The 24,199-nt window shown below is 38.8% G+C and overlaps 2 protein-coding genes across 2 annotated transcripts in view; one reads left to right on the plus strand and one right to left on the minus strand.

Moving 5' to 3' along the window:
* LOC139123893 (ubiquitin-conjugating enzyme E2 Z-like) overlaps window positions 1-24,199 on the minus strand; it is a 446,060-nt gene that overhangs the window by 301,360 nt on the left and 120,501 nt on the right. The window lies entirely within an intron of this gene.
* LOC139124300 (ankyrin repeat, PH and SEC7 domain containing protein secG-like) overlaps window positions 1-24,199 on the plus strand; it is a 61,798-nt gene that overhangs the window by 28,689 nt on the left and 8,910 nt on the right. The window contains exons 9-11 of the mRNA XM_070690440.1: window positions 4,356-4,454; window positions 6,466-6,564; window positions 21,987-22,085. Coding sequence (XP_070546541.1) covers window positions 4,356-4,454; window positions 6,466-6,564; window positions 21,987-22,085 — 297 coding nt within the window. The remainder of the gene's footprint in view (window positions 1-4,355; window positions 4,455-6,465; window positions 6,565-21,986; window positions 22,086-24,199) is intronic.

Raw genomic sequence — 24,199 nt, forward strand, 5'->3', positions numbered from 1 at the left:
AACTCCTCAAGCAGAAAGTTATTATGGTGCACTTCCATTTTTGCTAATTTGTACGGGTATACATGCCGACCATGACACATTTGTTTTTTAATAATTGGGATAACCTTACCAGTGTTCACGCTAGGATATTTTTTTGGTGGCCACACTCTGTAAGTTAAGCGAATTTAGTCCAGACATGAGGCACACTTTGTAGTATCTTTATTACTTAGGTAGCTTTCCGCCTTCGCGATGACCTCTTTTGAAACGCGAAGTTTGCCATCAAGTTCGGTATGTCTAACCAAGTATAATATATCACCTGAAAGCTACTTCTGTGAATTTTTCTGTTTGATCAAGAAAATTAATGGGTAGGTAAAGTAGGTAAACTGACGTAAAAATTAAGTCAGAGCGGAAGGGGGCTATTGTCTAGGTACCATCGAGTAATTGCACTTCAGAATACTGGCTACAAAACCGTGTCTGAGATTTTTGACAAAAGCCTTAGTTTTTTCAGAGTGCTGAATCAAAGTTTATCAACCGATTAGACTCACAATGCCGTCTAATTAAGCAGCGATAACTCGACTCTAAAGACCTACATTTAAAAACTGAGACATTGTTTTATTGACAACTTTGACAAACATCTGTGAAAATCTTGTGGACTTCCGTTCACGTGTTCTCGAGTTAAACTCTTTTGAGCGTGCTGAAAAGTGACAAAAGGCCGAACTGAGAAAAGGGCGATTTAGTAAATTGGTTCGGTTTTTCCATTATGAATGGCCATAAACAATTTACTCAACAGATAAAACACCAAAACTAGATAGTGCTATCAACGTTTTAGCCAAAACAGTATTTCACTCATTGAAATCAGTGTCAGCTGTTAAAATAAGGCTAAAAGGGCGAATTTCGGGAGCGATTTTTCCTCTCAGAGCACAATGTACACAGTGACCGATGACTAAATAAACTTGAGGGTGTCCAGGAAGGGATTAGCTGTAAGATGTACACAGAATATTAACTGTGAAACCTAACTGTTGGGACTGCTACGACATCTCGATGCCGTCTACACAAGAGTAAATATAATGCAATATTATGTCAGCATTCGATCCAGGGAAGGGTTCATATCCGCGGAAGGTTCTAATTGAGCGATAATGAGTGACATAACGAATTGAATATCGTTTGACACCACAGCTAAAAGAACCTGCATTCATATGTAGATAAAGATTGGTATATTTGTGATCATGAAGGTAAAAAATACCTCCATGTTCATTGCTGTGATTCAGTCAGCTGCTATTTTTTTTCAAACTTCACGCGCCTTAAATACAGATTAACACTTACTACTCAACTCCGAGTGTTTCTAAGACAATAGTTTGCCTTCGCTCTTTACAACATTTCTGAGTTGAAGATCGTTTCTCTAGTCATTTTGGCTGACATAGCCAAATGCCATTCAGCGCCAACAAAGTCAAGGGAGAGAATTTGAGAAAACTTGTAGATTAAGACATAAACGTCATGTTATCAGAGTCGCTGTTCTCGTCGAGGGCTGTCCCAAAACTGTGTCATCGGTATATTTACAAATGCTCTCATCGGACGATAAATCATCGGTCATCGGCGTTAAAGTTTTGCTGCAGTAGGATCCTTTATCTGACATTCTTAAGCTATCTTTTACACTCATGGGCACTGATCGATGTGGTTGTTTTGGACTTTTGATGACCCCTTTTTCGATTTATTTCTTTCACGATGTTGTTTCTGTCTCTGCCTTGGACCATAAACATGTACGGGTACGCCGCGGTATTCATGTATTCGCCAGCACTATGTGGCCTCCAGTGAAACGTACCATGTATGTACACGGGACGGCCGGAGCTTCTCCAACAACTGCTCCGGATTTTTTCTAAAACGCGCAAAAGTGTCTCAAATAAAACATTCAGTATGTGGAAAAGCAACTTCAATACATGGCTTACCGAATCGACTCGTCTGACTAGGATTATGCTGCCCAGTGTAGTCTTAGGATTCTGATCAAAACTACTGTCTGCCCCAATGATCATTGAAACAAGGTCCTTCCAGGTCACAAAAGGTCAATGGGCGGGCGATATCTGACAAGCAAACTTGACCATGACATTAAATCACTTTTATTTGAGAATGCTTACAGGTCCTGCCATTATTCATGCTGTAGATTGTAACACTCGATATAGCTGCTATTTGTACTAACTTGAAATAAAATCGTCATAAATGTCACATCGTACGTCTGATCTCGTTGTGTCGCTGATACTCAGAAGTTGACATCTTTTTGTAGCGGCCACCCTATGAGTGCATGCGACAATTCGGTGGCACTGCCACTTAAGTTAATCCCTTCTCAATCAAGACTTAGCGGTAGTCTCTAAACGCAAAAACGTGCATCTGTTGCTCTTGTAAGTTTTTATTGCAAAACTTCAGCCAGAAACAGAAACTTTCAAACCACGATATTCTTTACACTCAAAGATCAATATTACAGGAATACTTTTAAGGAAAAAAAAATTCTTGTTTCGACATAAAATACCCCGGTAAATGTGGAAAGCTACCTTAAACCAAATAGTTATATAGCTTGAACAAACCACTACTTACACTATAAAGTAGTTATAGGAATTGCCAATGGTACACTAGCACTTAATTACTAGTGTCATGCGCACATTGAGTTCAGGCATTTAATAACATATAAATACTGTCCATGGTACACACCGTAGATAAGCATTAGTTCATTGGCACATGCTGTTTACTGTCTCACAATAAATCAGAGTCAACTTCTGTTTCTTTCAAAGTTTGTTGCAGAGCACTGAGGCCTTGCTAGATCAAATGAATGACAGATTGCATTGTGTTAACACTTTCCCTTTGCTGATTTTCAGGCAATATGCTCAGATTTCATCTCTCTCTTCGGTGGGTCCATTTGGCAAATGACTCTTGGAAACTGAAATCAGAAATAGGGGGTCCCTCTATATTTCTTTTCCACAGTCTACTAACAGATGATGTTCTCAGCAAGATTCTTTAGCTTCTTTTATCTAAATTGTATTGTGAGAATCCCCTTTCACAATCAACAGTACATGGACTGGTCAAATAAATAACTACTAATTTACACACATTTGGGTAAATATCACTGTCAGTTACCAAAACAGATACCTGTAGAACTATCAACACCCATATCTTTGTTGGAGACCATCAACTGTTTTACAATTCTCCATTCCAGCCTTAGTAGAATTTTGATCAACAACTTGGGCATATTCTTAACCATCCTTACAAGATTTTGGCACCCCTAAAATGTTAGATATCTAGTAAAGTTTAAAGAAATCATGAATGCAATTTCCAAACGTTTCCACTATTCACCAAAGAACGTTTGAAATTAAATAGCACTTGGGAAGTGTTAAAGGAAGACAGAACCATAACTTTGAAGCAAATGATCCGCATAAGATACCTTTCATTTCACAGATCAGTAGCCTCAGTGATCAGTTGCGTTAATGGTTTGTTAAACTTCTTTCAGAGTTTGTCTTCAAAAAAAGTAAAGGCAGTCATACAATTAATTTTGATCAGATCACAAAACAAATCAACATGCATCTGTAACATAATGATTAATCCTTGTACCAAGTTTGAATGAAATCGCTCCAGGCATATCTGGGATATCTGCCTGAACGGACGCACGCATGCACACACGTACACACAGACATGACCAAACCTATAAGTCGCCCCCAAACGGTGTCTTATGGGGACTAAAAAGTAGGCATAGCTATGAGGAGTGCTTTCTAAGAGTTCCAAAAATGCTAAATAATATTTTCAAAATTTAACATTGCATATTTATGCTTCATTACTTTTTTGATAGTTTAGTAAAAGCATTCGAACTATTTTTGTTTGGCTCTAATAATATTATTCAGAAAGCAAAGTACCATCTAACATTGGTAATGAATAATGTTGATGGTAACGTTACAAAAACCATAGCTGAACTTCATTTTCTCATCATTCAAAAGAGCACAGATTGTACACAACCCACATATATAAACTGACTTTTGTTAAGAAGATAAAACATACCGGTATACTGTCAGCTTCCCCCAACCACCACCACTATGGTAAAAACAGCAATGGAATGGTTTTTTGAACGGTTACACGTTTGCTACTAGCACAGTGCAATACAAGCCAAACTAAAGTAATATGACCATATATTATTCAGAGAATCTTTACAATCGATATCATTGATTGCACAAGGGGATTGTGCGTACTCAAGTAACATTTCAATTTATTAACAGTTCAAAAAGACTCCTATATAGTCATATTCTTGATAATGTACTTGTGATCTTTTTTCATCGGACCTACCGATAGTACCAGTGATCTTTTCAAAGGATATATATTATTTATATCTTTAATTCTTTCTTCAGAATGGTTTTACTCCACTGCAATATGCTGCCTCAAATGGCCATAAAGATGTTGCAGAGATTCTCATTGGTGCTAAGGCTAATATAGAAGCTCTCTCAAAGGTAAGTGTAACTCCTTAAGCAGAAAGTGATAATGGTGCACTGCCATTGTTTGCCAATTTGTACTGGTATACATGCCAAACTATAGCACTTTTTTTAATAATTTGGATAACCTTTCCTGTGTTCATGGTAGGATTTTTTTGGTGGCCACACTCCATGGTTGTGGCAAATTTAGTCCAGAAATTTTTAGCCACAACCAAAGTTTATTAGCCACATAAATCAAATTAAAAATTGAATATAGGAAGACATGACATAAAGAGTCACACTTGGTAGTAGCTTTATTACTTAAACCAATCAGTTGTGTATCTTGAAGAAATCACTGCTTACACTATAAAGTAGTCATTAGGAATTGTCAATGGTACACTCAGCAGGTAAGTACTAGTGTCATATGCACGTTGATCAGACATTTAATAGCATATAAGCACTGTCCATGGTACACGCCACAGGTAAGTATTAGTTCATTGGCACATACCATCCTTACAAGATTTTGGCACCCTAAAATGTTAGATATCTAGTAAAGTTTCAAGAAATCATGAATGCAATTTTCAAATTTTTCCACTATTAACAAAAGAGCTTTTGAAATTTAAATAGCATTGGGGAAGTTTTAAAAGGAAGACAGAATCATAACTTTAAAGCAAACATTCCATATACATGTAAGATAGCTTTAATTTCACAGATCAGTAGCCTCGGTGATCAGTTATGTTAATGGATTGTTAACTATCTTTCAGAGTTTGTCTTCAAACAATGTAAAGGCAGTCACACAGCTATATTTGATCAGATCACAAACCTAATCACCATGCATCTCTTTCACATAAGGAGTAATCCTTGTACCAAATTTGAATGAAATCGCTCCAGGCATCTCTGAGATATCTGCCTGAACGGACTCACGCATGCACGCACACACGCACGGACATGACCAAACTATAAGTCCCCCCAAACGGTGTCTTATGGGGACTAAATAGTAGGCAGAGCTATGAGGAGTGCTTTCTAAGAGTTCCATAAAATGCTAAATAATATTTTCGAAATTTTGACATTGCCTTCTTATGCTTCATTACTTTTTTAATATTTTATTAAAACAATTTGAATTATTTTTGTTTGGCTCTGATAATATTATTCAGAAAGCAAAGAGCCTACAAATATTGATGATGAATAATGTTGATTGAAATGTTACAATGACCATGGTTTAACGTCATTTTCTCATCATTCAAATGAGCACAGTTTATACACAACCAACGTACACACACTGACTTTTTGCTAAGAAGATTAAACATATCTGTATACTCCCATTCTCCCCCCTCAACCACTAAAGTAAAAACAGCAATGAAATGGTTTTTTGAAAAGTTACAAGATTGCTACAAGCTAAGTGTAACACAAGCCAAACTAAAGTAATATGACCATATATGAAAGCAAGAGTATCTTTACTATGAAATACCATTGATTACCAAGGGGATTGTACATACTCAAGTAAGATTACAATTTATTAAGAGTTCAGAAAACTCACTAGTACAGAAATTTGCAAGAAATTTGCGAGAATGCACACTTTGTCGATGTATTGCGAGAAGTAAGCGAGAATACATACTTTCTCGCGATCATGCTGCGAGAACTGTGCTTTCTCGCATGCATCTGCGAGAAATTAAATTCTCGCAATCAATCAGCAAGAACTATGATTTCTCGCTCTGCATCTGCCAGAAGTTGTGAAATTTCTGTGAAATGCTTACACAGAAGAATACAATTTCTCGCAGATGCAGAGGGAGAAAAACAAATTTCTCGCTGCTTGATTGCGAGAATTCAGTTTCTCGAAGATGCTGAGCAAGAAAATACAGTTCTCGCCAGCTGATTTTGAGAAAATTTAATTCTCGCTAAGTTATTTCTGTACTAGTGACTCCTATATAGTCATATATACAATTTATGCTAGATAATTTACTTGTGAATTTTTTGTCCGTTAGACCTACCAATAGTGCCAGTGATCTTTTCAATGGGTATATATTATTTATATCTTTTATTCACTCTTCAGGATGGTTTAACTCCACTGCACTATGCTGCCTCAAATGGCCATAAAGATGTTGCAGACATTCTCATTGGAGCTAAGGCAAACCTAGAAGCTCTCACAAAGGTAAATGTAACTCCTCAAGCAGAAAGTTATTATGGTGCACTTCCATTGTTTGCTAATTTGTACGGGTATACATGCCGACCATTGACACATTTGTTTTTTAATAATTGGGATAACCTTACCAGTGTTCACGCTAGGATATTTTTTTGGTGGCCACACTCTGTAAGTTAAGCGAATTTAGTCCAGACATGAGGCACACTTTGTAGTATCTTTATTACTTAGGTAGCTTTCCGCCTTCGCGATGACCTCTTTTGAAACGCGAAGTTTGCCATCAAGTTCGGTATGTCTAACCAAGTATAATATATCACCTGAAAGCTACTTCTGTGAATTTTTCTGTTTGATCAAGAAAATTAATGGGTAGGTAAAGTAGGTAAACTGACGTAAAAATTAAGTCAGAGCGGAAGGGGGCTATTGTCTAGGTACCATCGAGTAATTGCACTTCAGAATACTGGCTACAAAACGTGTCTGAGATTTTTGACAAAAGCCTTAGTTTTTCAGAGTGCTGAATCAAAGTTTATCAACCGATTAGACTCACAATGCCGTCTAATTAAGCAGCGATAACTCGACTCTAAAGACCTACATTTAAAAACTGAGACATTGTTTTATTGACAACTTATTGACAAACATCTGTGAAAATCTTGTGGACTTCCGTTCACGTGTTCTCGAGTTAAACTCTTTTGAGCGTGCTGAAAAGTGACAAAAGGCCGAACTGAGAAAAGGGCGATTTAGTAAATTGGTTCGGTTTTTCCATTATGAATGGCCATAAACAATTTACTCAACAGATAAAACACCAAAACTAGATAGTGCTATCAACGTTTTAGCCAAAACAGTATTTTCACTCATTGAAATCAGTGTCAGCTGTTAAAATAAGGCTAAAAGGGCGAATTTCGGGAGCGATTTTTCCTCTCAGAGCACAATGTACACAGTGACCGATGACTAAATAAACTTGAGGGGTGTCCAGGAAGGGATTAGCTGTAAGATGTACACAGAATATTAACTGTGAAACCTAACTGTTGGGACTGCTACGACATCTCGATGCCGTCTACACAAGCGTAAATATAATGCAATATTATGTCAGCATTCGATCCAGGGAAGGGTTCATATCCGCGGAAGGTTCTGATTAGAGCGATCCCGATAATGAGTGACATAACGAATTGAATATCGTTTGACACCACAGCTAAAAGAACCTGCATTCATATGTAGATAAAGATTGGTATATTTGTGATCATGAAGGTAAAAAATACCTCCATGTTCATTGCTGTGATTCAGTCAACTGCTATTTTTTTTCGAACTTCACGCGCCTTAAATACAGATTAACACTTACTACTCAACTCCGAGTGTTTCTAAGACAATAGTTTGCCTTCGCTCTTTACAACATTTCTGAGTTGAAGATCGTTTCTCTAGTCATTTTGGCTGACATAGCCAAATGCCATTCAGCGCCAACAAAGTCAAGGGAGAGAATTTGAGAAAACTTGTAGATTAAGACATAAACGTCATGTTATCAGAGTCGCTGTTCTCGTCGAGGGCTGTCCCAAAACTGTGTCATCGGTATATTTACAAATGCTCTCATCGGACGATAAATCATCGGTCATCGGCGTTAAAGTTTTGCTGCAGTAGGATCCTTTATCTGACATTCTTAAGCTATCTTTTACACTCATGGGCACTGATCGATGTGGTTGTTTTGGACTTTTGATGACCCCTTTTTCGATTTATTTCTTTCACGATGTTGTTTCTGTCTCTGCCTTGGACCATAAACATGTACGGGTACGCCGCGGTATTCATGTATTCGCCAGCACTATGTGGCCTCCAGTGAAACGTACCATGTATGTACACGGGACGGCCGGAGCTTCTCCAACAACTGCTCCGGATTCTTTCTAAAACGCGCAAAAGTGTCTCAAATAAAACATTCAGTATGTGGAAAAGCAACTTCAAATAAACATGGCTTACCGAATCGACTCGTCTGACTAGGATTATGCTGCCCAGTGTAGTCTTAGGATTCTGATCAAAACTACTGTCTGCCCCGATGATCATTGAAACAAGGTCCTTCCAGGTCACAAAAGGTCAATGGGCGGGCGATATCTGACAAGCGAACTTGACCATGACATTAAATCACTTTTATTTGAGAATGCTTACAGGTCCTGCCATTATTAATGCTGTAGATTGTAACACTCGATATATGCTGCTATTTGTACTAACTTCAAATAAAATTGTCTAAATGTCACGTCGTACGTCTGGCCTCGTTGTGTCGCTAATACTCAGAAGTTGACATCTTTTTGTAGCGGCCACCCTATGAGAAACACGTATGATCCAGCATTCTGCGCCTGATCGCTACCCATACACACGATCAGTGACGATGGTCTTGACACACGCAGTTACGGTAGGTGCGATTGGGATTTTCTCAGCGGATGTTGTCAGAGTGCATGCGACAATTCGGTGGCACTGCCACTTAGCTTAATCCCTTGCCAATCAAGACTTAGCGGTAGTCTCTAAACGCAAAAACGTCATCTGTTCCTCTTGTAAGTTTTTATTGCAAAACTTCAGCCAGAAACAGCAACTTTCAAACCACGATATTCTTTACACTCGAAGATCAATATTACACGAATACTTTTAAGGAAAAAAAAAAGTATTCTTGTTTCGACATAAAATACACCGGTAAATGTTGAAAGCTAACTTAAACCAAATAGTTATGTAACATGAACAAACCACTACTAACACTATAAAGTAGTTAATAGGAATTGTCAATGGTACACTCGGCATTTAACTACAAGTGTCATGCGCACATTGAGTTCAGGCATTTAATAACATATAAATACTGTCCATGGTACACACCACAGATAAGTATTAGTTCATTGGCACATGCAGTTTACTGTTTCACAATAAATCAGAGTCAACTTTTGTTTCTTTCAAAGTTTGTTGCAGAGCACTGAGGCCTTGCTGGATCAAATGAATGTCAGATTGCATTGTGTTAACAGTTTCTTTAGCTTCTTTTATCTAAATTGTATTGTGAGAATCCCTTTCACAATCAACAGTACATGGACTGGTGAAATAAATAACTACTAATTTACACATATTTGGGTAAATATCACTGTCAGTTACCAAAACAGATACCAGTAGAACTATCAAGACCCATATCTTTGTTGGAGACCATCAACTGTTTTACAATTCTCCATTCCAGCCTCAGTAGAATTTTGATCAAGAACTTGGGCATATTCTTTACCATCCTTACAAGATTTTGGCACCCCTAAAATGTTAGATATCTAGTAAAGTTTAAAGAAATCTTGAATGCAATTTCCAAATTTTCCACTATTCACCAAAGAACGTTTGAAATTTAATAGCACTTGGGAAGTGTTAAAGGAAGACAGAACCATAACTTTGAAGCAAATGTTTCGTATAAGATACCTTTCATTTCACAGATCAGTAGCCTCAGTGATCAGTTGCGTTAATGGTTTGTTAACCTTCTTTCAGAGTCTGTTTTCAAAAAAAGTAAAGGCAGTTACACAATTAATTTTGATCAGATCACAAAACAAATCAACATGCATCTGTATGACATAAGGAGTAATCCTTGTACTAAGTTTGAATGAAATCGCTCCAGGCATATCTGAGATATATTCATGAACGGACACACGCAAGCACGCACGGACATGACCAAACCTATAAGTCCCCCTGAACGGTGTCTGATGGGACTAAAATAGTAGGCAGAGCTATGAGGAGTGCTTTCTAAGAGTTCCAAAAATGCCAAATAGTATTCACAAAAATATAACATTGCCAATTTTTGCTTCATTACTTTTTCAATATTTTAGTAAAACCATTCGAATTATTTTTGTTTGGCTCTGATAATATTATTCAAAAGCAAAGTACCATCTAACATTGGTAATGAATAATGTTGATGGAAGCGTTACAATAACCATAGCTGAACTTCATTTTCTCATCATTCAAAAGAGCACAGATTGTACACAACCCACGTATATAAACTGACATTTTGCTAAGAAGATTAAACATACCGGTATACTGTCAGCTTCCCCCCCCCAAAAAAAACTAAGTTAAAAACAGCAATGGAATGTTTTTTTTGAAAAGTTACATGTTTGCTACTGGCACAGTGCAATACAAGCTAAACTAAAGTAATATGACCATATATCATTAAGAAAATCTTTACTATGAATATCATTGATAGCACAAGGGGATAGTGCATACTCAAGTAACATTTCAATTTATTAATAGTTCAAAAAAACCGTGGCACTTTGCTGCCACTTGATTTTCTAATTTACGTATTCCATTAGAAAATAGAAATTAGGCTAATAATCAATTTTTAAACGTTTCTTCACGTTGATGAAGAGAATTTCGGGCCTTTTGAAATGAACAAGTTTCAAAGCTGGTGAAATTATGTGAAATTTGTAAAAAACACTTGTGAGGATGGTACTTTGCGGCCTATCAGTATTTCATTTGTAAACGTCATCGTAAATGCTAGTTATCTTAGAAACATGACTATTTTCATTTATGTTAGGTAACTCTGTGCAGTGCGGTTTTCACCCTTCAAAACTGCAAGTGGGAATTGGCGACTGCAACCTAATTTCCAATATGCCGTTTTCCGCTTTCCTATTTCAGTTTGGGTGTGATCTATGCTAAGGAGAGGCGGAGCATGGGATGAGTTATTATGGCATCTAAATTGATACATGTTAGGTGTTGAAACGCAGCTATCTGTTGGCAGAATACCGTGCGTCACTATGCGGGTCATCCATTCCGCCACAGCGGGGTTGACCTTTTTATGACCGCATATATAGCGACAAACGCTACGCCGCCAACAGGTAGCTGTGTTTCCACAGCTAGATACATGTCAAAGCATTCCCGTTAATATTACGACTTAGGCTAATCATAATTCAGTTCGCCGCCTATTTACGAATCAGCCTGTTCTTGTACGTTTTTGGCAGTATTTGTGACAGAAATGAAAGGATTGACATGATTTAATTGTTCATTTTCTCCACCGTTATAGCATTTATACCCATACAACATACTCCGGTGGCAAAATTAGGTTGCATTCAGCCACAGGAAGTTGTCCTATCCAGAAATATCATGCCCGTCAAGATTGTTAACACCGAGACTGTTAAGTTGTTCAACCTCAGTTCAACGTTCAACCATTGGTTGTCTTGCCAACACACAGCTGTGATCATCTGCTGAGCGGTACTGATATAATAGCAGACTTAGAGTCAAAACAATGACACGACCACCAGATCCAAACACTCCACGCTTGCTGACATGCACACATTATCATGTTACCTCGTTGAATAAAACCATAATTCTCTGACGAAGACGTCGCATTACAATTTAATTTACATGTAATATATGTATGTACAGTATCTCAGAGCGGTTGATTCCACAGGCTCTTGACTCAATGCAGGCGAACTGCCAGCCGTCACTGATACAGTACCAGAATCACATAACTTGTAGCTTTTACCGCGCTGTTGGCCTACCTGCTGGTGCGGTAACTTCGCGGTAACACCTCTTTGTTAGCTGTTGATTTTCTTTGTCCTCGATTGCGGTAAATGCGGTAAGTGAACAATAGTTCCCGCAGCAGTTGCGACAAGTACAACAAAAGAACGTGCGGTATTGCGGCAATTGACGAGGTGTTAATGACCCCAAGTTGGTTGCCGCACAGACCTTTTGTGAAGGTTTGCTTTTGCCCCGCCCTCTGAGTTTACGATCACGATCACAAGTTTTCACCATAGCGATCTCGGCAAAGTTGGGTACCTGAAAGCATTTCTTGCATTTTTTTCCTTTGTACTCTTTGTAAGTGTACGGTAATGTACAGTATACAGCAAAACTTGCATTCAGACTCGGCTGGTTTTTGATAGCATTTAGACGCGTTCAAGACGCATCCGAGACGCGTCGAAAACACGACCCTTGCAGCTCATCTCACAATGGAAAGAATGTCAAAAGTGCCCTTCGCAATGTACGTACAATACTCCTATTACCTCGCGTTTTTGTCACGTTCTTGACGCTCCAATTCCTTTCGTCTACTATCATAAAATGTAGCAACTTTTTGCCCAGTCAATGTTATAATAATAGTGCAAACATTTGGAGAAAAGAACGATTGATTATATGTTGTTGCTCCAAAACTGCCCAGCTAAACTCATTGCATTATCGATATCGAGTTGACCATGCGTTGTTCACTGTGCATGTCCACGAGAAAATCATTATCGAATGGTCTGGCCCGAGGGCCGATGCCACCAAATAATTGCTAATACCGGAAGTAGCATGTACAGTTGTGGTATTGTTGACAAAATGAACAGAAACACTGTTCATTCATGTATCTGCGAGCTTTCAGTTTGGCAACAATCTGTTTTATTACACTGTATGCATATGTATTATTGCCCGATTACTGTATTACTGTTTCACCCTTGCGTCCTTTTTACATAGGCATAGGATTAAAAAACACCACGAAACGACAGCTCGCATAGGAAATGAAATTTACTACGAAAACCCAGATCTTTTATTTTTCGTCTTTCCTTTTGTCATGATGTTCTGAGGTTGCGTCATGCGTTAGATGAACGCTACACAATAAAACAGAGTGATTAGTTGATGAGTACGTTGTTACGAAAAACTCATGTCTACGCAGTTTTAAGTGTTTCTCGTTCGTGGCATAGATGTCAAGCAGATGATGGTCAAGGGGCCGAATCGATACTAAATACGGTCTCAGGTTATCCGGCACCGTTCGGAGAGGTTACATGTATCAGCTATTGTTAAAAACGTAACGATTTAATTCCCATTTGAGTACAATAACCGGACAGGTATAAATGGAATTCATGTTTGAATCCAATCGAAATTTACCTCTGCTCTGGCGGAAATCAACCATAGGCAGGCTTTACCCAGCTTTCCTGCAATTTCGATGAGCATGTCATGTCCGCAAACGACATTTTACGTCTTCTTTATCATTGATTGCAATACCAACGAAATGTTTAAAAGGGAACTTCCAAACATAGAGGGAATGGCTCGGCAATTTCAGAGTTGCGTTGTTAATTCTGAATGAAATCACAAATGCGAGTTCGAAGTCTGGCAACAAACTTTTATTAAATACATTATTATTCGATCACTGTATTATTGTTTTAACCACTTTCGTCCTTTTTACACAGGCATATAATGAAAAGACCAAGAAATAACAGCTATAATGGGAATAAAATCAATTACGAAAACCCAGATCTTGTATTTTCGTCTTTCCTTTCTTTATAATCATTCCGAAGTTGCGTTATGCCTCAGATAAACACCACACAATAAAACGGAGTGATTAGTTGATGAGTTCGTTTTACGAAAAAAAACCCATATCTACGCAGTTGTAAGTTGTTACTCGTTCGCGGCTTAATTGTCGAGCAGATGATTGTCAAGGGGCCGAATCGATACTAAATACGGTCTCACAGTCACATTTATTCCGCACCATATGGAGAGAGGTAGCACGTAGCGGCTACGGTATTGTTAAAAACCCAACGATTTCATTCTCATTCGAGTAAAATAACGCGATAGTTGTAAAATGCAATGCATGTCATATGGTTAGGTCCACGGTCCCTCCACGTGGAGGGACCGTGTTAGGTCGAAAACATTGGCGAGAAGTAAGATAAATAACCCGCGAAATTATCGAGAAAGTGTAGATCGCATCGTCATTGCAAAAGCATGGCCCCCATGACCTTTGGACTCTGCATGACCTTGATCACATAACGTTGTCATAAAAGTGGCAATATTGTCGATTAAAGCACGGTCCTCCAAAACTTGTGGAGGACCGTGATTAAAGTAATTTCGAAAATAACTGCAGTGATAAACATTTCTTCTAAAATGAATCCGCTAAAAATGACTCACCAAAAGAGGTTTAAATCTTCTTCCTTTTCTCTTGTTTGAGATCATGACAGAAGCATTTCATTGTAATGTGAACGTTAACGAAATTTACCTTTGGCGGAATCAACCATAGGTAGGTTTTACGCCACTTTGCTGTTCGATTTTAACCAAGGCAATTTCGATGGATATGTAATCTCGTGTTGGCTGTCAACAACGCTTTCAGTGGTGACGCAACATACTCTGAATTTTGTAGAAGAATGTATTCTGAAAAAGGTTGCCTTGTCAGTTGCTTGACATGTATCATGTCATTGTCACTTTACAGTACGTGACAATGACATAGTGCTCTTATACTCTGACGGAGATAACTTATCCTTGTCACTGTCGGCAAACGTTACAGCGAAGACAATGTCGTAATTCTACTGGTAATGCAGTATTGTACATGCTGTTAAACAATTAGATTGATTGGGGGAGGACACCGCGACATTGCACTTTTATATGATATCCTATATTTACGGCTACTATAGACTATACAATATCGAAGTTAGATTGGCTTAGCTAGATCTATAAAGGGCTTAAATCTCCGATAATATATCGGATATTTACGTGCGATTTGACAGAATCTAGTATCGTCTAGTATCGAAGCTAGAGTCAGTCCTTGGAAGTCGGGTTTGGCAAGAACTGTGAGGTGGTGAAATCTCACCGCAGTCCCGAAAACGTCGATATGTCAAACTTTGGTACTAGATTGTAAATATCCGATATTTAAAAATTGTGCAAAGTCGCGCCTTCATGTGATTGGGAGAACAAATGTTCATGTACTTTTATAAGTGCACATTCATGAGTTGCCTCGGACATTCATGACCATGCATATTCCATTCCCGGACTTTGATAATTCCCGAAACGAATACACAAAAATCATGTACAACGTAACAATGCACACAACGACGCAATCGTACATACTTCAGGGGCGCAATTAATCTTAGATTTATTTCTGGAGCTTGCTCAGTATAGGTCTTTAAAAACATCACTGCACATCGCATCGACATGACTTTCTCACACCAGAATTTCTTTACTTTGAACTAATATTGACATACCGTCCCTTCACGAACACATGGAGAGAGACGCAACGGTGCTTCGTAATATAATAGAGTGTGTACCTCGATTGTAATATTAAAACTGTCGTATCTCGTAATCTTTCCCCGGTCAGATAGAGTCACCTTACGGCAGCACGATCATACACCTGCCTCCGTTTGCCGAAGCCCATAATTGTATTTTACACTGCTGCGTCTTGCGTAGCGGCAACGAAATACCGGTAGACACAAGCTAATAAGCTTACTTCTGAGCGTAGCAGCCATGTTTGCTTCTATAAATGCCCGATCGACAGGTTGCGTAGTTGATGACGGTATCAACAGTCTGTCAATACTTCCGCGATATTGCTCATTTCGGAACTGGATTTTTCAACATAATGACATGTCGGTTGTTAAATTTAATATGTAGTTTTGTGTTCCACACACAGAATGAATTTCCAGCATTTTAGTGACCAGTTTAGTCCCACTGTGTACTATTTCTCTGAACACAGTGCATGCGTGAGCGCTCAGATAATTTTGAAACGGACACTGGACAGACAAACTTGGCCTCCGTGCCTCCGTAAGATATTGTGCCAATTCGGCGACCTTGGATACATCAAGGCAGATCTTTTCACTGACAAATAAAACGGAATTATAAGCAAAATCAGTTAGCCAATGAAATCACATGCATTTTTCTACAACCTTATTACCGTTGACTTTGCTGGTATGGACTCATATAACCACAGTCCCTCCACCCGTGATATAAGATATAAACTAGCGTACCATCACGTTGACATAGGAGCAAAGTCGTACGTGAAAAAAGTAAAGGATAAAATGCAAGTTCTAGGTTTTCAAACAAATTTTATTGAGATGTATTAAAGTTGATTCTCATTTCCTTGTCGCTAGCGCTCCCGTCAAGACCCGAGTAGAAAGGACACGTGGTTTAAAATGTAATAAATTGACGGGGCGCCGTTCTCTCGGATTTATTTGGTGCTCACTGTTTATTTTTTTACCCAAATTTGTAATTTTTCTAACAGAACATAAAACCAATGGAGAGCACAGTGTCTGTTGCTGGTAGTTTTATTTGTTTTGTATTTTAAATTTACTACATTTGATCTGCGAGGTATATCATCTCAGAACGAGTTAGTTTTACCCGGGAAGACAACTTTTTCAAGTTACCTGCCCTGGTGGGTGGTTGCAATGCCCACGAATTTCGAACACTGGCTTTTATAAGTTTTCAAAACTCGTAAAATATCCGTGACAGACTCGAAGAGGATGTCTCCTTGTGAATGTCCTTGAACCCTTGACCGCGAGCGTCGTTTTTTTTATGCGTTCTCTTTGTATAATGATCGATACACGTAATTATAGCGTTGGATGGGTGATACCATTTTCACGAAGTGGTAAAAAGCAGGGTATGCAAAAATGTCGTTGCCAAGTCACAAAGAAATTCAACCGCAAATCGCAGTGACAATGCAATTCATAGGATTTTGATCAGTTCTAAACTAAAACTTGAAAAGACCAGACCTTGTCCATATTTTTTCATTCTTTAATTATTATTATGAGATAAAGTGAACGTCCCCTCCTGAAAGATAGTCAGGGCCGGATGCTTTGCAACAAGTCTGGTACGTGTGAGTTGTTCACTTATGTAACATGTACATAGCGATGTGTAATCGGCGACCCGACCGTTCTGAAACAATTTCGAAAAGACTATGACTGTAAAATCTTGTCTTTCCTTGTTCACTGTAATAAGCAGCGTGGCATGAATGTCCCACGTAGATTTCTAAGTGCCATGCCCACACGATGTTTCCATAAACATGCCAGACTGGGCCTGTAGCTACTTCGTCAAATCGCCATATCCCCATTCCTCGCGAGCCACAGCATATTTCTGCTCCGCTGACCTACGCCAAAACGGGTAGCGCTGAGCTACTGCCGTAAAGAGGCACATTTATTACGACGATGAATATCCCCAGCCGGTTCCCTATGTGTGCAAAGACTACTTTTTAGGAAACATGCAAGTCAACTTCCCAGGCGCGTTTTATCGAGCGGCTGGTCGCGATGTGGACATGTCAATTATCGCATGTAATCCCGGCCACTTTGACAGTGATTTTCACATGAGTCAAGTCCGACTTGTTTGAGTATTTTACGTGTATTAGTGATATACAGCATTGAACAGCTTAGGAGTGAACTTTTGACGATGTCGGGACCCTAGAAAATTTCACAATCTACCTGTGCTTTGAAGCAGTCTCCAAGCAGCAAACTGTCTCGCGTGAATTGTCTTCCATAAAATCGATCAGTAATTTAGTAAATTATTTTTGCTGTGTTATTTCCTATTAATTCTACGAGGGATAATAAATGGTTTCTACAGAGCTTCCGTTAGGATATTCAAACCTGCGTAAGGCTGTACGTAAATGTTTTATTATTCGCGTAAAATGTATCAAAAATGCGTACATGTAAGCACTTATAAAACAGCTGTATACGCCATATCGAAAACTAGTTCAAAAGTCAATGAATAAAGTGTTCAATAAACATCAGCAGTGACAATTTTTTGGACGAGTTTTACAATCTTTAATACTCTTCTGTTCTATTCTCTGACGACGGTATTCGTTTCTGACTAATTACATTTAGATTACAACTTCCGACGATCTCTTTGCTGCCTGAACTCTATCGTCGCTGCTCTGAAGTCAAATGCGTAAAGTTTTGGGCCTTCCATGGTTATAACTATCAGATCATTTACGGCATCTTCACTCAGATAATTACGTTTCGATGTTTTTAATCGTGTTTTGGGTACTGAACCCCATTCACTCGGGACAGATGAGACTGGAATCACGGCTGACTTTGCAATATTTGGTGAGTTCACGATAATCGTTGTAAAGAAGCGTACAGACCGGCCATTAAACTATTATTTCTAAGTCTGCTTAGCATTAGCTTAAATATTCGACGCAGAGATCTTCAGGGTTTACAAGCCCGAATTCAAAGAACGTATGCAATTCTGGGGTGAAGAAAACGTAGTTCTAAGAAATTACAGTTTGAATTTAATCTCGAAAAAAGACAAACAATCCAAAAAATTCAACTGTTGTGGGGTTATTACAAGGAGATAAGGGTCGTGTACACTGTTATTCGGCGAAAGTAACACTGACATTTTCAATTCTGGCGCCAGATTTTTCACCTGTAATGAATATATTTAGTCTGAAAGACCGTTTCTCAAACTTCCAGTTAGACCGGCTCCAAGTCTGTGGGCATATCAAAACATATAGTAAATTGAAGGACTAAATATCAGTAGACCGTCGGGCTAAGTTGTAGGGCAGTTGGGATTGATCGCGGGATGATCGCCTGGCTTGGCCAGCTATGCAGTTACCATGACTTTTTGGAACTTAGCTTCCGAGAAAAGCCAGGGGACTGGGAGCCAGTTTAACTTCCGGTAAAAAGCCTGGAAGTGAAGATACAGCTTGCAGCTTGACAAGCGTGAACAAGGGCTGATAATTTATGCAATAGTCGTCAAGTTGACGCTTTGAAGGCTCGTTGTGCGAAAACAAAAGCGATTTTAAAATCCAAGACTGCTTTTTTTTTGGCTCAGTATGTACCCAGCTCTCGATTGCCGTTAACGGAACACCAAGGTCTATTGCATACAGGTAAAAGTCGCCACTTATTCACAGTAAAATTGCCAAAATATCTATTTCCAATAGTAACAAAGCATAGACTTTAAAAACGGATCCGTGTTTAAGGTCTATGAACAAAGATGGTCTCGATACCGTAAACTGCGAAACCTGTCCGATCGGGCATTTCAAAGCGCAAACATGGGTAACTGCCTATGCCACAGCGCACATCGTTGTGTATAGACTACAATTCTTTCTATACTAGGTTGCGGGGACTTATCTGACCGTACTGTCATAGAGGCGTCTTTGTCCGACCGGGAAACATAAGGAGATACAACAGTTCTAAATATTACCATGGCGGTATATTTCTATAGTATTAGAGCACAGTCCCTCCACAGATTGTTGAATGACAGTGACAAAAGTTAGGACAAACCAAACGATGTAAAATAGGAAAGTCATGAGCACTACACTGATGACCAGTTGTATTTACAGACTCCCTGTTAGTTTCACCATGGAGGTAGGAAGCTTCTACCTCCATGGTTTCACGATCGATCAAGCAGATTACGCAGCGCATGGGTGCCTGAGGTTTCACCCGTCCGAAGAGAAATAAATGCGTCTGTAGAATTATTGTTCGCAATTTACTGTCATTGAAGGCTTTATAGCACTAATCCTACATTATCTCCACAAACTTTGACGCGGTCACAAGGGAGTACATGGTCATTTTTCACCTCCTCGCATGATACAAACATGAAGCTATGGAACGGGTGTCATGATCGGTTGACGATAATTTATGAGTGAAAATGAGGAAAGCTTTATTTCAACAAAAATTCTGCATTTTAGTCGTGGATCGTACTTGTGGAAATTTTAAAACTGTATTTGAGCATATACCAACCACTAAAGTTGAAATGACTGGTACAGATCAGTGATCAGTTCCGAGTTCACCGGCATTCACTTCTTGCATTGAAAAATAGAAAACATGTCTTCTGCGATGTGTTGTGGCATCAACTTACCACCCGGACCGTGCTCACCTGATGGTCACAATCATCGAATAAATTTCTCTTCGACATCATATGTGTCTCAGATCAGAGATGTCATCTTTATTTAAGAAATTTATTAAATTATCGATCGGATTCAAACTCGCAACATACCGCACCCGGCCCACCCAGCCAGAGAAATATTTTACAGTGATAGGCTATTTATTGTGTTGTGTACCAAAGAGAAAGACATGATTTATATTTCCCTTTACAATTTTGGCGATTTGGTGCTCAATTACTGTGAATAGCATGCTAAAATTGCCACCTTTCCTGTCTTGCTGTGTAGGCCTACAGCTGACCACTCCGTGAAGTTCAAGTTTGCATTTATATTTGGTTTGTAGTAGGCCTACAGAGTCGCAATTTCTTCAGCTGTGGTTTTGAAGCTGTCAATCATTCAGTTGCCGCACAAGTTTCAACATTTAGAACAATAGAATGCGATCGCAACTAGGTGTTACCGCAGCATTTGAGTTGCCAGTGTGTTGCCGCACTGCTGTTCCGCATGTTTTGAGGCATCAGTGAGTTCCCGCAAACGCGTTGCCGCAGTGTTTGCGGCAATAAAACAATGAGAAGTGGGCATGAAACAATAGATACCGCAGACCTTGCGGGAGAGAACAATGCTACCGCACAGTTACCGCATGTTTGCCGCGTACCGCAAAATGCGGTTACAAGTTATGTGATTCTGGTACTGTACAATAGCATCGGTGACGGCTGGCGGTTGGCCTGCATTAGAGCCTGTGGCTGATTCGCTTATACCTCTGCATGGCAGGGCTGTGTGTTACCCGGTGTTATACGGCCGCGGCCTGTGGTGGGAGGCTGTATAACGCTGGTAGCACACAGCTCTGCCATGCAGAGCCAATTAGCTTATAACTTTCATGTTTGACAATGCTCGCCAAAGGCACCGCCATAGTTGACAGCACTTTTCAACTACTTCGGCGCCTGTGATGCTCACAGCGCACACACCCACTGAGGTATGTAATTTAGGTGTGGAACAGGTCTAGCCAAGGAAAGGAAAGTAGCAAAACGTTCAACCATGGAGCTAGAAACGGACTAGCTCCATGGTTTAACAAAACATTCAACGTGCAGAGTATGTCTCAAACTTTTGTGATTTGTTGGGTATCCCTCTGTACAAACGCCGTGAAATTTGCTGCACTGCTGATGACCATTCATCATGTTGCTACCTACTATTTGGTTGGAGGGAGAAAGCACATTTGACAGCGACGAAAATTCAATTCAATTAAAAAAACATTGACAAAGAAAAGTATAACTTTGTTGAAATATTTAAGTGATATGTCAATCGTCACCTTGTCACTGTTTGGTTCAATCTGATTGACTGTTTTGAGATGTCCATCATTTACGTCAGGAGGAATGCCAATAGACCACGCTTAAACTCAAATAGAGATAAGAATTTTGGATTGAATTAGCACATTTACTTGACAACGTGGCATATGGCCATGCGGACATCAATAAATTGAAATGTGATTGACAAAAGACTTTTGGAAACTTAAAAAGGAAAAAAAATAGTATTAGCGATTTCGAAAAAGAATTTTGAAAAAAGATAGGATTTTCAAATATCAAATGAAGCTTTCCAATCAAAATCTTGATTGGCCGCAATGTACCATCCTCACAAGGCTTTTTACTCATTTCTCACACTTTAACTTTAGGCAAAATCTAATATATTTGGAAAAGTCCAAATGCTCTTCATCTGCTCGCCAAAAATATTTGAAATTCGATAATTACCCTTCATTTTAAATTAGAAAATGCAGTGGCCGCAAAGTGCCACGGATTCAAAAAGACTCCTATATAGTCATATTCTAGATAATCTACTTATGAATTTTTTGTCTGTGAGACCTACCAATAGTGCCAGTGATCTTTACAAAGGGTATATCGTATATTATTAATATCTTTAATTCACTCTTCAGGGTGGTTTTACTCCACTACAATATGCTGCCTCAAATGGTCATAAAGATGTTGCTGAGATTCTCATTAATGCTAAGGCAAACATAGAGGCTCTCTCACAGGTAAGCGTAACTCCTTAAGCAGAAAGTGATAATGGTGCACTTCCATTGATTGCCAATTTGTACTGGTATATATGCCAACCCATAACACGTTTGTTTTTTAATAATTTGGATAATCTTACCAGTGTTCATGCTAATATTTTCTTTGGTGGCCACACTCCATGAGTGAGTCGAATTTAGTCCAGAAATTTTTAGCCACAACCAAAGTTTATTAGCCACACAGATCAAATTGAAAATTGAATAAAGGAAAGACGTGATATAGCGAGTCACACTTGGTAGTGACTTCATTACTTAAACCAATCAGCTGTGTAACTTGAACAAACGACTGCTTACACTATAAAGTAGTTAACAACAGGAGCTGTCCATGGTACACTCAGCAGGTAAGTACTAGAGTGTCATGTGCACATTGAGTTCAGGCATTTAATAACACAACACAGGTAAGTATTAGTTCATTGGCACATGCAGTTTAAAGTTTCCCAAAATTCAGAGTCAACTTCTGTGTCTTTCAAAGTTTGTTGCAGAGCATTGAGGCCTTGCTGGAACAAATCAAGGTCAGATTGCATTGTGTTAACAATTTCCTTTTGCTGATTTTTAGGCAGTCTGCTCAGATTTTGTCTCACTTTTTTGTGGAGTCCATATGGCAAATGACTCTTGGAAACTGAAATCAGAAATAGGTGGTCCCTCTCTTTTTCTTTTCTACAGTCCGCTAACAGATGATGTTCTCAGAAAGTTTCTTTAGCTTTTTTTAACTAAATTGTATTCTGAGAACCCTTACCAAAATTATAAAGGAATACATTATGTATACATCAAAGGGTGGCGATGTATGCATTAATCAAAAGATGCACATATGATGTATACAATAAAGGTAAATCTTTTTTCAGGAAGCTAAAAATATTTATCAACCACATGGCTTCTATATGAATGCACATATGATGTATACATGGACAGTGCATCACAGAACCATTATCCTGACTTCCAGTTTTCGTTTAAAACATGCATATATGATGTATTTGTCAAAGCACAGATTGACTCCTCTTCTTGCCAAAATGGTAAAATTAAAAACATTTTCAAACAATGCATGCATCAAACGTACATCACAGGACCAATGCTGTCATAAAGAGGTGCATATTATGTGATGTAAATACATCAAAAGTGCATCACTTAACAAGTGTTACAGTCAAAATTTTGATTTTGACTGTAACATTTGTCAATTGATGCACTTTTGATGTATTTAGGATCACACATGGGCACACTTTTGAACCAAATGCATATAATCATAAAAAACACAACAATCTATTTGATCTATTTACATGAAAGGAATGGTTTTATTCACACATCTATTCCATACATTCATTAGGTTTTTCACATAAGGTATTTCACCATTGGCATTGCACTAAATATAAATAGTATTGCCCTTGCTGCTTCAGAATGGCCTGGGCAGCTTCAATATCAGCTGTTGAATGGGATAGCACTAAGCAACATTGGTATTGATGCAGAGAGTGCATCTTGTGACAACACAAGAGCAATTGCCTTCGATGATCTGGTTTAATAAATCAAGGTTGGATCGACAGCTGAATTTTTAGGAAAACAAATTTTAAAACGAAGGATTTGTCTGTCTTTTGATTGCAAGTTTCTGCGAATGCCAAAGTGCATGCATTTTTAGATGCAATTAATGTACATCTACCGACCTTTGAGGTATAGGGAAAGACGTATGAATTCCCATTAAAAAGCGGGCAACAAGAATGGGTCGCAGACATTTGTTACTGCGATCAATTCGTACCTTTAAAATGTCGAGAGACGAGAACGTCTGATTGTAGAAACAGACAAGTAAATGTTCTTGCTTCAATGTTTGGCCCCCGCTATTGCCTTCAAGCTGTAGGCGAACTTCCGCAAACATAATGTCTGTGTCCCATCGATGTTGCTGACAAAATCTCGCCTTCTATGACTTCGATTTAAGTGAAGGATTTTGTCCATGCTTTCAGTGGCAGAACTATATTGCCGACCGCTTATTTGAGGTTTACGATTACTCCATTTGAGCTGCCGTACAAAAATCCCGTACGTTACTTCGCCAACATTCAACATGACTGCATCCCAGCTGTTAGCAGCCGGTTACTCTG

This window comes from Ptychodera flava, assembly GCF_041260155.1.
Source record: "Ptychodera flava strain L36383 chromosome 23 unlocalized genomic scaffold, AS_Pfla_20210202 Scaffold_23__1_contigs__length_28996876_pilon, whole genome shotgun sequence".
NCBI lineage: Eukaryota > Metazoa > Hemichordata > Enteropneusta > Ptychoderidae > Ptychodera > Ptychodera flava.